At 53.1% G+C, this 14968-nt stretch overlaps 1 protein-coding gene across 3 annotated transcripts; it reads right to left on the bottom strand.

Annotated features, from left to right (window-relative positions):
- Window positions 1-2303: 2303 nt before the first annotated feature.
- ZBTB48 (zinc finger and BTB domain containing 48) lies at window positions 2304-13921 on the bottom strand. 3 transcript variants are annotated; one of them, XM_075906129.1, is made up of 11 exons: window positions 13765-13921; window positions 12024-12766; window positions 10409-10731; window positions 8635-8746; window positions 7426-7518; window positions 6826-6912; window positions 6310-6464; window positions 5323-5459; window positions 4207-4371; window positions 3595-3683; window positions 2304-2666 (listed from the first exon to the last, which is right to left on the bottom strand). In XM_075906129.1, the coding sequence occupies exons 2-11, from the start codon at window positions 12714-12716 to the stop codon at window positions 2370-2372; spliced, it is 2151 nt and encodes a 716-aa protein (XP_075762244.1). In that variant the 5' UTR covers window positions 12717-12766; window positions 13765-13921; the 3' UTR covers window positions 2304-2369. The 3 variants fall into 3 exon arrangements, with proteins under 3 accessions (XP_075762244.1, XP_075762245.1, XP_075762246.1); XM_075906130.1 differs by having other exon boundaries at window positions 10409-10689; XM_075906131.1 differs by having other exon boundaries at window positions 10409-10689; window positions 12027-12766.
- Between the last annotated feature and the right edge of the window lie 1047 nt (window positions 13922-14968).

The following is a 14968-nucleotide window of genomic DNA, read 5'->3' as shown; positions in this document are numbered from 1 at the left end:
CATTTTGTTCTATGACTGCAGAGGGGGTTCTAGGTCTGATAGGGTTAACCCATGGTAGCTCTTTCTGATGCATGTTTGTCAAAATAGTCACTTTCCAAAGAGCAAACATTGAAGAGGTGTCTGTCTTCAACCACAGAGGAAGTACGATCTAAGAGTTCTCTTTCAATATGTTTTAGTCACTATTAAGTATACCGTTATAACAACTCCCATTTTTGTTCCACTGTCATTTGTTTCCTGCCTTCCTATCACAAATGTATTCTACTAAACTCTCTCACATGGCTGTCACAGATTGAGTACTGCTAATACTGTAGACACACTGCCTTGCTGCCATATATGGTCCCACTTTAAGTGACTGGAGTCAGTATTCTAAGTGGCTCTATGATAACCAGAAAATGAAGTTGAGGGGCCAAAGTACTGTATATTGTCAGCTAAGAAATAACCCTGGAAGAAGGTTGATTCTCTTATCTGTACTCCACTCTGGAATCTGATCAGCTATTAATGGAATGCTCCAGAATAACTTGGTTGAATTCTGATCTGTGCACTGACATAACTTAAAATAAACCCACTTCAGAGCCAAAGCAACTTTCAGCCACAGTCTGCAAAAGATTTTGGTGAAAGTACCAAGGGATTCAAGCAGTTCAGTTATTGAAATGATGCTTCACAGTTGTATATAAGGAAGTTCATCCTAAGAACTTGCATCTTAAATGGAAGTGCTTTGTCAACAGCTGTAGTGTTATCCACTGTTTGGTGTGCTTAAGCGCACACAGCTTTTCATAAGCTGTGCAGACAGTCCTCAATGTAAAAAGCTGACGTTACTGTTAGGCACTTACAAGCCATCGAGACAGAGATTGTAAAGTTGCTCATCAGCCTCTACATGACTGTTAAACAGCTGAGAACTAGCGTTAAGGTGTCTGTGCATTTATGCATCCTTTTATGATTGGAATGAATATCTCAGTATTACTAGAAGTAGATAACTTTAGTATTTCAGCTGTCCTTTCTCTCATGTGGACTCATGTTCCAAGTGCGTTTAAAAGCACCAGCATGTAAAGGTTAAATCATACAGCCACCACAGGTTACATGCTGGTGCTTTTAAACGCACTCAGAACATGTGTCCACATGAGGGAAAGGACAGCTGAGATAATCAGGACAGCTCAAAGTGACCTTATCTGGAGTAATCCAAGATGTTTTCTCAGGGTTGTTAAGCTAAACTGGCACCTTGTAGCTGCTGTACTGTGAGGCAGACCCACTCCCTTCCGTAACTCCTTATCGCTCCTAAACTGTGCTGGTTGCCAGCAGTCCAAAGTGAGAGTAGCCATGTAAAACCCCTGCAGGGTGGGAAGAGGGACTAGGTGTGGCACCTCGCTGCCAGCAGAGATGTGCCTTTACTAGGCTGATTCTCGCACCTTGTAGCTATAGTACTTGCCTGTGTAGGATTCTAAGCTAGATAAAAAGTTAGATGGCCAAGAAGTTATGCTAAGAGCTCTGTATTAGTTTATTTCTCTCTCCCACAGAAGTTAGTCCAATAAATCCTGCCTCACATACTTTGTGTCTACCATGCTGACCCCAACAATACAGCATACATGGAATATGGTTACACAGTCCTATTCAACACCCATAGCAGACAACCAGGGAATTAGCATTCTGGAGGTCCTTCTGCATTGCTGAGGGGCAGGGAGTAACTTCACTCTTGGAGAGACTGATTAGCTCTGCTCTTTATCAGTTAGTTGTTCCTGCATTAGGGCTGGGATTTTTAGTGGTGCTTGTTGCCCAACTCCCATTAAAATTCAATGGGATTCAGGTACTTAAACCTCTTCTAAAATCTCTCAACAAATTATCAAAACTATCTCAAGCCAGTTTGGGAGTGTCCCTAGCAAAAATCGGGTCACGGAACAGTTTTATCAGGCTCTTTCCTAATGGCTAACTGTAGAATGCTGTTCGTGGTATGGGGTTGTGTAAAGCCAGACTGCCGCACAGCTGCCTGGGAGAGCAAGAGCTAGGGTACCCAAGCTGTGATAGGTCCAGGAGTATGACTTGTAAAGAGTGAAGTGTCACTGTCAAACTGCTGCCTCGGAGGAGGATGGTTTACCTGTACTGCCACGGCGCTGGAGTAATAGAGGTGGGGTGGGATAGACCTTTCTTTAAACCAAACTTTACTTTTTCTAGACAAGTTAGTGAAAAGCTGTATCTTTCCAGCTGGGTGGGCTGAGAGTAAGGTCAGGTTCTCACATTAGGCACAAGGATTTAGGCGGGAGCAGAGTTTGAGAAGTGGCTTTGAAACACAAACATCAAGCTCTTGTCAACAGTCCAACCTAATGCTTCATTTTATTTCTTTGAAGGGAAAGGCATAGGCATGTACAAGCACACACGTGCTATGTTTCACAATCTTCAGGGATCGTAGTAGTAATGATAAGAGATTGTTCAATAACATCTGTCATGGAGAAGGTCTCATTTGAACAGAGTCTCGGTACAGGAATCTCTTCAGCCAGGGAGCTGTGTGAGAGGGATTCCACAATGACTTCTGCTGGCCCCACTTCTAATTCATGAGGGGGCTGAAGTGCTACCACCACAGATTTTTCATCCTCGATGATTAGGTTCCGCAGCTTTCTCTGCCGGGGGTTGTAGTTTTCAACCCTGTCATGAATCTCCATGTGGCGCCTCAAGTGAGCCTTTAAAAGAAGAGTCAAGTCCGTCATTACCCAACTAAAACCTGCCCAGCAAAGTTGCCTCTCGCTGAGGAAGGAGGCCCAGGATGCAGGAGTGTTGAGGGCCCAAGAAGTTGCTTTGAAAGTTGGAACCAATTAGCACTGGGGTGGAGGAGGGATGCAGGAAAATAAATGCATAGTGAATTCACAGAAGGCCACAAAGGAGGAAAATGGCAACAGGGAAGAAGGCAAAGTTGGGGCCACTCTTCCACACAGGCTTCTGCCCCCCAACACTTTCTCTGTAAGAGAAGGGGCAACTTAGCCTTTTCTCCTTAGGGCAGCAGAGCAGGCTTCTAGCTGTGGAAAGGGAACAGCAGATACAACTAGTAAGAAAAAATCCTATTTTTGAAGTTTTCCAGGCTGCTCTAGCTGAGACTCAACCCTCAATTTATCCACCAATTCGCAGCCATTACCCAGGCTGGGAGCAAAAAGCAGAGACCCATATTTCACACTAGATTGAGGTTTTGAGACTTGATTTCTGCCTCAACTAATCATTAAAGCATTTCACTCTTTTCTGTGGGGCGGGGGAGGGGATCACTTACCTCCATTTGCTTCCCCTTCCACCCAACCCCAAAGGACTATGAGATTTTGGTGTGGTTACTGAGGGGAAACTTGGTCAAAGGAGAAAGTCTACTGACACGCATTCCTCTTTCCCCTCTGCTGCGCAGCTGGCAGCTCAGACACTTCACCTGCTGCTCTGCCTATTTCCAGTCTACAACAGGCAATGAACAGTCTTCAGTTCAGGACCCCTCAGCTTCCCTCTCAAAGGAACACACCACACTTGTTTCCCCATCTCTTTTCATGGACGTGCGACTCTTCGCAAAGAGGAAGCTACTGACTCAACCAGGCAGAGTAAATTTGCTGACTAAGCAGAATGAGGAAAAACGCATACCTGCCGGGTGAACTTGTAACCACATTCAGTGCATTCAAACTTCCTCACTCCTTTATGTCTGCGGACGTGGACACGCAACTGTTCAACAGCTGAGAAGTGAAAGTTAGCAGCTATTAGCTACTTGGCTGAACATCATAACGTGTTCATTGTCTGAACACTACGACAGAGGTCCAGAGGCATACAATCAGGCCTGGGCTATGTTGGAAATGTTACCACAGCAAGGGCCCCGGTGCCAATCCTAATATCTCAGGACACAGTGAAAGGGAGATTCCACTTTGCAGCTATGCTAGGGCCTCAAACTTGCCCCACTCACTCACAGGAAAGCTTGAAGGAGAAGCGAGTGCTCTGCTTTCACTAGTGCAGTTCTGCTGAATATTGCGTCAACAAAGGACATTAGACTGCATGTTTGACAAAACACAAATGCTGGATCCACTTGTTCTGCACACAGCTGTGTTAAGAGTTGGGAGCACAATCTAACATTTGCTTCCTCATGCCACAGCAGGCAAACTCACAAATCCCAGACTAGCACTTACATGGTCACTTTGATTTAAGACAAAGAGGCTCATAACCCAGCACAGGAGGACACAGTAGCATTGCTGCAATGGACATTACCTTTGAAAGTTTTCGCACAGATCTGGCAGAAGTGTGGTCTTCCTTCCTGATGCCTGCTAGCAATGTGCCTCAGTAGGGGCCCTTTCTCCGTGAACCTCTGATCGCAGAACTCACAGCTGAACGGGCGTTCACCAGTGTGTGTACGGTTGTGCTTATCCAGACTCGCTAACACAGATGAGAAACACGCAATGTATCCTTCGTGTACAGAAACATTTACCACAGAGTGGTTGCCATTTCCTATTCTTGCGACAGACGGCACAGCACTCAGACAATATCATTTTGTTTTTAGAAAAGATGCAAATGGGAATTCACTGGTTTTATCATTCCAGTTAAGGATATTGGGAAGAGTGGTTGTCTTCCCTTCCACAGTGTCCAGGGATAAGAAATGGATGCTCAATGAAGTAAGGACATTAATTTATTAGTTCCACAGGTTACTGTATATGAAGTTCCCTGCAGGGACAAACTGGGGAGGCAAATATTGTATTATAAAAGCACAGATGTAACATCTTAAAAAATCTGCACAAGTTATTTAGGTGCCAGGATAGGTCTATAAAATCTACTTCAACATTACCATGACATGCTGGTGAATTCTAAGCAGAGAACACAGCCGATGTCTGGAAATTATACTTTTGATATGTCGTGGTGGTTTTTTTAAGAGCTTCAGAATAATACCAGGTTTCATCTCTGAAAACACTGGGATACATTTTTCCTTCCTAGCACCTCAACATCTAGAAAGGTGGGAGGGGGAGTTCAACTCTTCCCTTAGTTGCTATTTCCCAACATGCTTTACTGGTAGCTGCCCCTTTAAATCTGGAAAAAAAAAACAGCTACCTCTGGACCAAGCAAAGGAAGTCTGGCGCAGCGGTTGCCCAGAAGGGACCAGAAGGAATTGCATACCATCTCACTAGGGTTTGCTTAGTTAGTCTCAGGAACCACCTGCTGGCAGCAGATGGCCCTGTGGTCTGGCCCACTAGAACACTCAACGCTGACGTTAGCACAGACACATTCACTGCTCGGGCCCCAGCAGTGGAAGAACATTCACCAAACAGTGGAGCTCTCCGAGGACTGGAATGACAGCCAGCTTAGCAGGCCTATGAAAGGATCCTCTGTCTGTACCTTGAGTCCTAAATGTCTTCCCACAGAGGTGGCACTGGAAAGGTTTCTCGCCCGTGTGCGTGCGGAGGTGCATGTTGAGGTTGGCTTTCTGGGTGAAGGCGTGATGGCAGAACTCGCACACATATGGGCGCTCGTTCCTGGAAGGAGGGGGAGAGCCACGTTCAGTGTGTTCCTGTCCTGAGAGCCTCTTTGGCTGGAGGAACAATTCCAACCCCAGCTCTCCACGAGAAGGGTGAGATCCCTGGGGGCGAAGGCAGCTTGTACAGCTCTTCTGGGGCTCAATCCTGTTTCACGCCTCTCAAAACAGGTAGCCTTGCAGAGGCCGAAGAACTGTGCTTAATGTTCTAGCCAGGCTGCAGGTACGAAGAGCAGAAGCCAGTCTTCCCCCTCGGCCATTACAGCTAGCACTGAGCAGTGTTCCTGCTAAGCTGTGGGGCAGCACAGCTTCACAGGTGATTAATCAGCCCCCCGGTCAGGGGCTCAGGGCTCCTTGCTGAGAGCTGACTGACTAGGGGTGCTGATGAATCGCTTGTGACGCTGTGCTGCAGCGCTGGGGACCCCGTACCCAACAGGGAGTATGAGGAAAACTGCTGAAATGTGTCGCTGACCTAAAGAACAGCCCAAGCCAGACACAGAAATTGCTTCATCAGCTTCCAAAGCCAAAGGGCAGACTGAGCCCGTGCAGGTCACATGAACCACAAACAGCATATGGGTAAGTTACACCGCTGGGGGAAGAGGCAGTGCTGCCCTGCTCGGGCAGAACCAAGTGCTGGCCTTTTGTGCTGCTATTCCTGAAGGGGCCTTTCTCATCTGCCCTCCAGGACAAAGACAGGAGTAATGCCTGTCCCAGGCTCTCCTAGTCCATCTTCTGCCCTCTGCAGGACAGGTCCCTGCAACGTGGTCTAGAGATCAGCACGTCTGCAAGGAAGACAGTAAGTGGGGGATGAAGAACATGCATATGCTTGTGCCCCCCTCCTCGTGCAATACCTGTGTTTAGCCTTGATGTGCATCTGTAAGCCATTGCGACTCGACGCCCTGTGCCCACACTCCTCACAGACGAACAGCTTCTCTCCGCGGTGCTTGAATGCCTCGTGCAGGCGCAGCTCCGTTCGAGACAGGAAGCACTTGGAGCAGGCAGAGCACTATGAGTCCATAGGGAGGGGTTAGAATCAGATAATAGAGGAAGCTCTGTCGCACGCTCAGGGAACTGGCTTCCCAGTGACCAGACAAGAGCAAAGGCGAGGCCCAGGCCAAGCCTCTGGTGGAATAGGTCCCCTCCCGGTGAGGGTTAGGGACTGCCAGAGCCAGCCCCGCTACTGTTCTTTGCCGGGTGTGCCACCGCACTAGGACTAGATGCAGGCGAGGAACCTTTGATTTTCCAGAACTCCCGCATGCCCCTGCACTTGCCTCCCTCTTCCCTCAGGAATAATTCAAGATTCCATCTTGTACCCCCAAGACGTCACCTCTGCCCGCCTCCCTTCAGCCTCCCCCTCCCCCGCTTACCGCATGGGGTTTGGGAGCACCATGTAGCTTTATCATATGGCTTTGAAGATCCTTCTTTTGCATGAACTGCTGGACACAGGAGGAACACTGAAAGACAAACAAGAGTCAGCCTCTGGCTGTTTCCCGAGCACTTGCAGTAACTGAGATGAGCTTAATGCTTCCCTAATGCAGCATGGCCACCGTGGTGCAGCAGAAAAGATGCAAGACACAAATCTTTCCCCTGGGCTCTGGTTATAACACAACCACAAGCAAGGCCGTAAGTACCAGGTGCACCCTTGGCCCTCCCCCCAGGCCAGGGCCCCTGGGCTCCGCGCTGCACAGCTGGGTCTGGTGACAGGAAGGGCTTAGTGGGGTCAGTTCTTTCAGACCCAGAATAAACCAAAGCAACGTTCCAGAGTTCAGGCATAGGCAAGAGCCCAGTAACCCCGCCTGTCCCAGCACCAGCCCAATTCCTGGCGCATGCTCTCGGTGCACGGCCTGCCTGTGGCCAGCCCCTGAACCCCAGAATAGAAAGGCATCTTTGCAGACACGCCCCTCTTTCCTTTCATGATGGCGTCTCTCGGCCATTCCCAGGAATGCTCCTTGGCGCTCTCGGCTGACCTTGTAAGGCATTTCCCCAGTGTGCGACACCATGTGCAGCCGTAATTCCATTCGCCTCTTAAATACCTCCTGGCAGACCGAACAGGTGAAAACCTGAAAAAGACAGGAGGGGAGGCAGATCAGCAGGACCCTAGCAGCGCTGCTTATGGAGAGGCAAGAAAGGATAGACACAGGAAAAGGGGACAGAAGATAAAGCAAGGTGACCTAGGAATCGGGTGCCGTTCAGAATCCAGACTCTTCAGTCCGGGAGTCTGGTTAGGATGCTGCTGGCATGTGACCCCTCCACACTGTCTCCATACCAAATACCAAACTTTGTCCCAAAAGCCCAAAGCAAGTGGTGACCACACGTGCTGCCATTTCACGCTGTCTTGCTGCAAGTCACGGGGCAAGGTTAGGGTGCTAAGGACTAGTCTGCTATCCGATAAGCAAATACTTATTGGTTAGTCGAGTCGACTAGTCGCTTCCTTCCCCCTGCATCAGCTAAAGGCAGCAAAGGGTGGGAGAGGGGGTACTTTAAAGCGGCAGTGCCTCACAGATACCAAGCTATGGGATCCATGCAGCGCTGCGTTGAAATGCCGCAGCAGCGTTTCACAGGGGCAGCACCACCCTATCGAATAGTCGATGCAAAAATGCGTCAACTATTCGATTAGTGAATTACACTATTAACGTCCTTAGTGCGAGGCCCACAGCTGCCTGGCCCATCTTCAGCAGGGAGCTCAGCTGGCGCACAGCAGACAGCAGCAGCAGAGGAGAGATGAGGCAGTTTCCATGTTAGTTTCAATGTCAATGACTGAGGCTGAGCTTGGTTCTGGCTAGGCAGGAGGCTGCAGCGGAGGCTCTAATTCTGCTCATGTTACCCAGTGCCCAGCAAAACGGGCAAACTCCCAGGATTTAACATCGGGCTTTGCTGCCCTGCCCTGCTTATTTCCTGGTGAGATGGCTTTGGGCTGCCCGAGGGGGGCATCCTTCTCCAAACAGAGAACGGCAGTGGCCTCCCAGACCAGGCCGTGCACTGAGCACTGCTCTAGAAACTCTGAGTTTGTTCCAACCTCTGAGCACGTGGCACCCCCAGAGAATTCTCTGGACAGACAGCTCCAGTTACAGCTCCAGGCAAGAAGTGAGCACAGCACGCGGCTGTGGGCATGCTGCCGCTGCAACAATTTAACAGCTGCTGTCTCCTATGCCTCCCTTGCCAGGTCCCAGAAATACCTGCTCCGAACGGTTCAGACAGTTCCTAGCTTCATGCTCCAGCAGATTCTCCTTCCGAAAATAACATTTACCACACTTGGAACATTCAAATGGCTTCTCTCCGGTGTGTTTCCTAAAAGGAATAGCAAGAGGGCTCTGGAATTCTCAGGCTTTGACCACAAAAGGCAATAGTTCCTTGGGACAGGTGAGGGAGCCATTCACACAACAGGATCCCAAGTTACAGCCAGGATGCCAGTTGTCTTAACTGAGTTGCACTAGAGAAGCAGGCTCTGAGACGAGTGATTTTCCCAATTACCCAAATCTGTCCTCTGGCTTGAGAGGCTGCACTAATCGGACCATCCCTAGATTGTGTCATTTCTAGGTCGACACTCCCCTCCTAGCCCAGTTTAAAAGAGGACAGTGAAGCTCTGCTCATTTGTCACACGCCGAGACAGTACTAAAACCATTAACTCGTGCCCAGCGAAATACTGCTCACACCAACACTCGCTGTGACAGCGGTTAGAAAGAGTCCAAGGCGAGAGAGATCAGAGACCCTGCTGGACGCTGTCCGCTAGGGAGACAGGCCTGCTGCCCCATGGCATCTCGAAGCATCAGCTCACCCCGGCTCTCCTGCAGAAATCTCACCCGTGGCCTCTCCAGAAGACAACCACGCTCTGTCCCCACCAGCATGCTGACCTGGGAAACTGACGTGACGTAACCAACCTGGGGCTCCCTCCTGCTGCTGCAGGTAGGCTCTCCCTTTGGGCATTAGTTAACAACACTCGTATGCTATGCAGCATCACAAAGGGCTCCATTCTGCTTTAAAGCTGTTCCAGGCAGCACCACATACAGTCTGACCAAATGTTAACAGGCAGCAGTTCCTCTGCGCTTGCCCTGAGATCTGCTCCTAGGGGCTGCATCCCGGAAACAGCACCTCTGCTCCACCATCGAAGTGTACTGACCCCAGCCCAGACTCACGCCGGGGAAGACACTTGAGATGCCATTTCAGGGACTGGGGGGATGCGGCCACACATACCCCAGTTGCTGAATGTTTTTGTTTCTTTTTGCTGACTAGGGAACAAGGACAACGTGCATAGCCTGCTCTTGCTCCCAGCTGGCCAGGGGAGGGCAGAGGAAGAAGGCTCACAGGCTGTGAACTTTCCCTCGCCCCCTAGTCAACACAAAGGGGAAAAAAACCCACTCCAACTGGGATAAGTGCAGCTGCAGGCCCCCTGAAATGTCTCCCTTTGCACCCCACTCAGCCCTCTGCCCCAAACCCCCCCCTCATACTCCCCAGCCCTAACTCCTGCACTTCTCCACACCCCACCCACCTGCTCTGAGCCTCTCATACACCCCCAACCTTGACACCTGCATCCCCAGCCCTAATTCCTGCCCCCCCACACACACACCCAAACCCTCTGCCCTGAGCCCCCCATACTCCACCCAACACTTACATTTCTTACAGGTATCGTTGTGTGGCCAACCTTACCGCATAGAAGACACCGGGTAAGTACGTCAACTTCAGCAAAGCTGTTTGCCTAGCTGAGGTTGCATCTCTTAGCTCGAGGGGATGGGGTGGGGTGGGGTACTGTGAAGACTTGGCCTCAGGCTTTGCTGGCCTCACTGTACTATTACTTCATAACTAACAGTGGAATTTACATTCAGAAATGAGCTCAAGTTCAGCTACCCGGTATAACTTGCTCTGCACAGCCCGGCCCTACTGGGAACCACTCAGGGCACAGGCCCCTCTTACTACGTGGGGAGAAGGTACAGGAATAAAAATCAGAATGTTTACCTGTTGTGCACTTTTAGATAATATTTGCTGAGGAAGGTTTTATGACATGTGGGGCATTCAACCGGCACAGCTGTACCTTTTCTGTTCCCAGGACTCCCAGCCTCTAGCAGCCCAGCATTCCCTGCAGGCTCCGAACTGCTAGGCTTTTTTGCCAAATTGGATTTCTTTTTGGTCCTCAAGGTCTTTTTCTCAGGAATGTAATCTTCACCTCTTTCCTCATGAGCTCCTCCATAATCTTCTGCTGCTACCTCATCAGAGACTTGTACAACCTGCATTTCCCACTGTGATGGAACAGGGAGCCAGTACGTTAACTCAATGAACACCTTAGATAGAACAAGAAATTGCATCTATAGTGGTACTGCAATATCATCCCAGTCAGCTAAATTCTGGGTGCTCCAGCACCATTCTCTGACCAGCAGCTTTCAGAACAATTAACTAACATTCAGTGGATTTGACTGACCATCTCCCAATACCCCAAGAGGAAGAGTCTGACTCGAGTCCACGGGCTGCGTTTAGCTTGCTCCGGTGCTTTAAGAGGATAACCCCAAACACACCGCTCCTGAAAACCATCACTGCAGCGCTTTGGTTGCAAGCTGCTCCCTGGCTGCCTTGATTCTTAAAACCTACCTACATGCTACTGTTGCTGTACACAAGAATTGTTCCCACTTCACCAACAGCCTGAACCCTTGTCGCAGTTGAAGTAAAGAGGGCCGAGTAACTATTTCACATGGAATTTTACATCCCAAGTTTGATCAGTTAACTGAAACCGATTAACTAGTTACATGGGGGCTGAAGCGCCCTAGCTCTCAGCATGCCAGCCAGGCTGGAGCAACTCCGTGCCTGCAGCAGGCTGCTTCAGCCTCCCCGTTAACCAGAACTAGTAAGCATCACCCAGTAAAGGTCATGCTTACTGGTTAACCATTCACATCCCTGCTTCCAACTCCAGCCTCAGTGTTTGTTTCTCCTGCAATATTGACTCTCAAAGACCAATATACACTGCAAAAGGGAGTATTACTTTTTAGTAGGTCTGAAATTCCTCCCCTTAAAATAGTATCTTAATGAAATTTTATCTGGTCTTTGAGCCAAAGTACATCTTTAATTTAAGATGTTTGTTCCTTCCTTCCTGAATACCCAAACTTATTAAGAATTGCAGGTGCTGAGGCTTTGCTCCAGGAAACTAATTAAATAACACAATTAATATGAAAACATGAATGCTTGGTACTCTGTAATATCTGCCATTTGTGGAGTACAACAGTTACAAGTAGTAGCCAACTAAGTCTCAACGTCCTGGAGATATAGGTCCCCCCTTACAACTGGGAAGGGCAAAGATCCCTGAGAGTTAAGTGACCTGCTCAAGAACACACAGCAATTCTCTGGCATAGTCAGGAATAGACCTTCCCCCCCATGCCTGCTGAGTGCCAGTCCTGCGTTTAAACCGCCATCCTTGCCCTCTTCTAACACACACTCTGCTGAGAAGATTAACAGACACAGCCCTTACGCTTGATATTTAGTTTTCAAGAGCAAACTCTCCCTGCTTAAATGTTAAACCTTTAGTTCTAAGGAGAATAGTTTCTTAATTCACAAAAGAAACCCTGGTAGGACATGCACCACACACCACCTCATTGCTGATGCCTCTGTCTTCGGTGCCTCCTCTTTTAGGTGGCCTTTTTAGTTCTTTACGTTCCTTTACTTCACCTGAATTGCTCAATGCAGTCGTTTTAACAGCCCTTTTAAGCCTTTCCCTAAGAAGAGGTGGGTTCCCACTTGGTCCCTGGGCTAGCTTGGCTCTCCTCGTGCAGCTGCTGGGGCTGGCATCGCTAGCAGCATTACATTTAGACACTGCTTTGACAGCCTGTTCTCCATCAGAGTCTGGTGGCTGCTTTAAGTGACCATTGAGCTCTTCCCTAGGAGCTGTCTCACGGAGGCAGTGGTTATTTAGATCACTGCCATCAAAGCATTTTGGCTTGAAGCTCTGGCACAATTCCACCGCTTCAGGGACACAGAGCTCCCTGGCAGCGGCTAGCACCTTCTCCCGGTTCTCCGAGGTCAGCGCGAGGTGTCCGGTGTAGAAGAAGTCCAGCAGGAGCTCAAAGATCTCGGCAAAGCTCTCGGGGAGGATGATGCTGCTGGAGGCTCCGTCTCCGTACAAGCCCTGGAAGAAGCAGCTGCAGCAAGCCAGGACGCTCCAGTGGGCTTTGAACACCAGGCCGCCCACGTCCAGGGTAGCATCGCAGTACTGGCCCTTCTCCCGCTGCTTGTTCAGCTCCTGCAGGACGCGGACGCTGTGCTGGACAAAGGAGCCATCCATGGTCCGGGGGCAGGCGAGGGAGGAGCGAACCGGCGGGGCTGGGGCCAAGGCTGGCGGGGGAGGCAGAAGAGAAAGTGGCTCGAAGGGCACCTGCTCATAGTTCCCCGGCGACTCCCCCTCCCCCGGCCGCCCCCCAGGGTGACACTGTCGGGGGGGGGCAGAGATATCCCCCCCCTCCTACCCGCCCCCCAGGGCGACACTGTCGGGGGGGGCAGAGATATCCCCCCCCCCTCCTACCCGCCCCCCAGGGCGACACTGTCGGGGGGGGCAGAGATATCCCCCCCCCCTCCTACCCGCCCCCCAGGGCGACACTGTCGGGGGGGGCAGAGATATCCCCCCCCTCCTACCCGCCCCCCAGGGCGACACTATGGGGGGGGCAGAGATATCCCCCCACCCCTCCTACCCGCCCCCCAGGGCGACACTGTGGGGGGGGCAGAGATATCCCCCCACCCCTCCTACCCGCCCCCCAGGGTGACACTGTCGGGGGGGGGCAGAGATATCCCCCCACCCCTCCTACCCGCCCCCCAGGGTGACACTGTCGGGGGGGGCAGAGATATCCCCCCACCCCTCCTACCCGCCCCCCAGGGTGACACTGTCGGGGGGGCAGAGATATCCCCCCCCTACCCGCCCCCCAGGGTGACACTGTCGGGGGGGGGCAGAGATATCCCCCCCCTCCTACCCGCCCCCCAGGGTGACACTGTCGGGGGGGGCAGAGATATCCCCCCCCTCCTACCCGCCCCCCAGGGTGACACTGTGGGGGGGCAGAGATATCCCCCCCCTCCTACCCGCCCCCCAGGGTGACACTGTCGGGGGGGCAGAGATATCCCCCCCCTCCTACCCGCCCCCCAGGGTGACACTGTCGGGGGGGCAGAGATATCCCCCCCCTCCTACCCGCCCCCCAGGGTGACACTGTCGGGGGGGCAGAGATATCCCCCCCCACTCCTACCCGCCCCCCCAGTGTCTCCCTGGGGATATCCCCCCGTTTGGAGCCAGCGCCCCCAACCCGGCCGGGGCCCGCGCGCATCCCTGCGGCCGCCCCGCCCCTCACCTGCGGCGGGAAGCGAGGGGGCTACGGCAGGGGCCGGGCCGCCGCCATCTTCGGGACGCGCCGGAAGTGACGTCACCTCGAGGGGCGGGGCTGGGCGCACGGGGCGGGCGGTGCCGGGATCTTCAGGGCGGGGCCTCCCCCTTTTCAGGGGGGCGGAGCTTTGGCCCGGAGCGCGGAACCTCAGCCCCCCCCGAGCGCACAATCCGCTCGCCGGGCCCGGCGCTGCACGCGGGGGGCTCCGCTTCCCTCGTGCGGCCCCCCCCGCCCCCCGGGACCCCCCCCACCTGGCCCCCCGCCCTGACCGGACCCCCCCGCCCCCCGTGACCCCCCCAGCCGGGCCCCCCGGGACCCCCGCCCTGACCGGACCCCCCCGCCCCCCGTGACCCCCCCAGCCGGGCCCCCCGGGACCCCCACCCTGACCGGACCCCCCCGCCCCACGGGACCCCCCCAGCCGGGCCCCCCGGGACCCCCGCCCTGACCGGACCCCCCCGCCCCCCGTGACCCCCCCAGCCGGGCCCCCCGGGACCCCCACCCTGACCGGACCCCCCCGCCCCACGGGACCCCCCCAGCCGGGCCCCCCGCCCCCCGGGACCCCCCCCAGCCGGGCCCCCCGCCCTGACCGGATCCCCCCGCCCCCCGTGACCCCCCCAGCCGGGCCCCCCCCCGTGACCCCCCCCAGCCGGGCCCCCCGCCCTGCTTTAGGCTGCGGGGAGCTCGCTGTGCGGCGGCCCCTGACGGGCTGGGCTGGTGGCTGCAGGAGCAGAGCGGGCCGGGCCCTGCACTTGCTGGAGCGCTGCTCTGTGCCGGAGCCGGGAGCCCGGGGCTTAGTGTCCGTCCGGGAAGCCTCATTCCTGGACACCTGGGCGCTCTACACTGGCGGGTTCTTGCACAAGAGCTCCGACGGCCATTTTAGCCACAGGGCTTTCTTGCACAAGAGCCCCTGCCGTGCAGCCTTCTTGCACAAGAAGCCCCTGCCGTGCAGCCTTCTTGCACAAGAAGCCCCTGCCGTGCATCCTTGCACAAGAGCTCCTGCGCAAGTGAGCTTCCACCTGTTAGAAAAGTGCGTAGCTCTTCGGCAAGAAGCCCTCTCTTCCCACGCCATCCTGTAAATCTTCTTGTGCAAGAGCAGGCGGGTAGTGTGGACACTCTGGGGGTTCTTGCGCAAGAACCCAGCAGTGTAGACAGAGCCCTGCTGCCTGGGCAG

Source organism: Pelodiscus sinensis, chromosome 23 (assembly GCF_049634645.1).
Source record: "Pelodiscus sinensis isolate JC-2024 chromosome 23, ASM4963464v1, whole genome shotgun sequence".
In the NCBI taxonomy this organism is placed as follows: domain Eukaryota; kingdom Metazoa; phylum Chordata; order Testudines; family Trionychidae; genus Pelodiscus; species Pelodiscus sinensis.
Note: the sequence above shows the minus strand (reverse complement) of the source record. Positions and strands in the feature narration are given on the sequence as shown.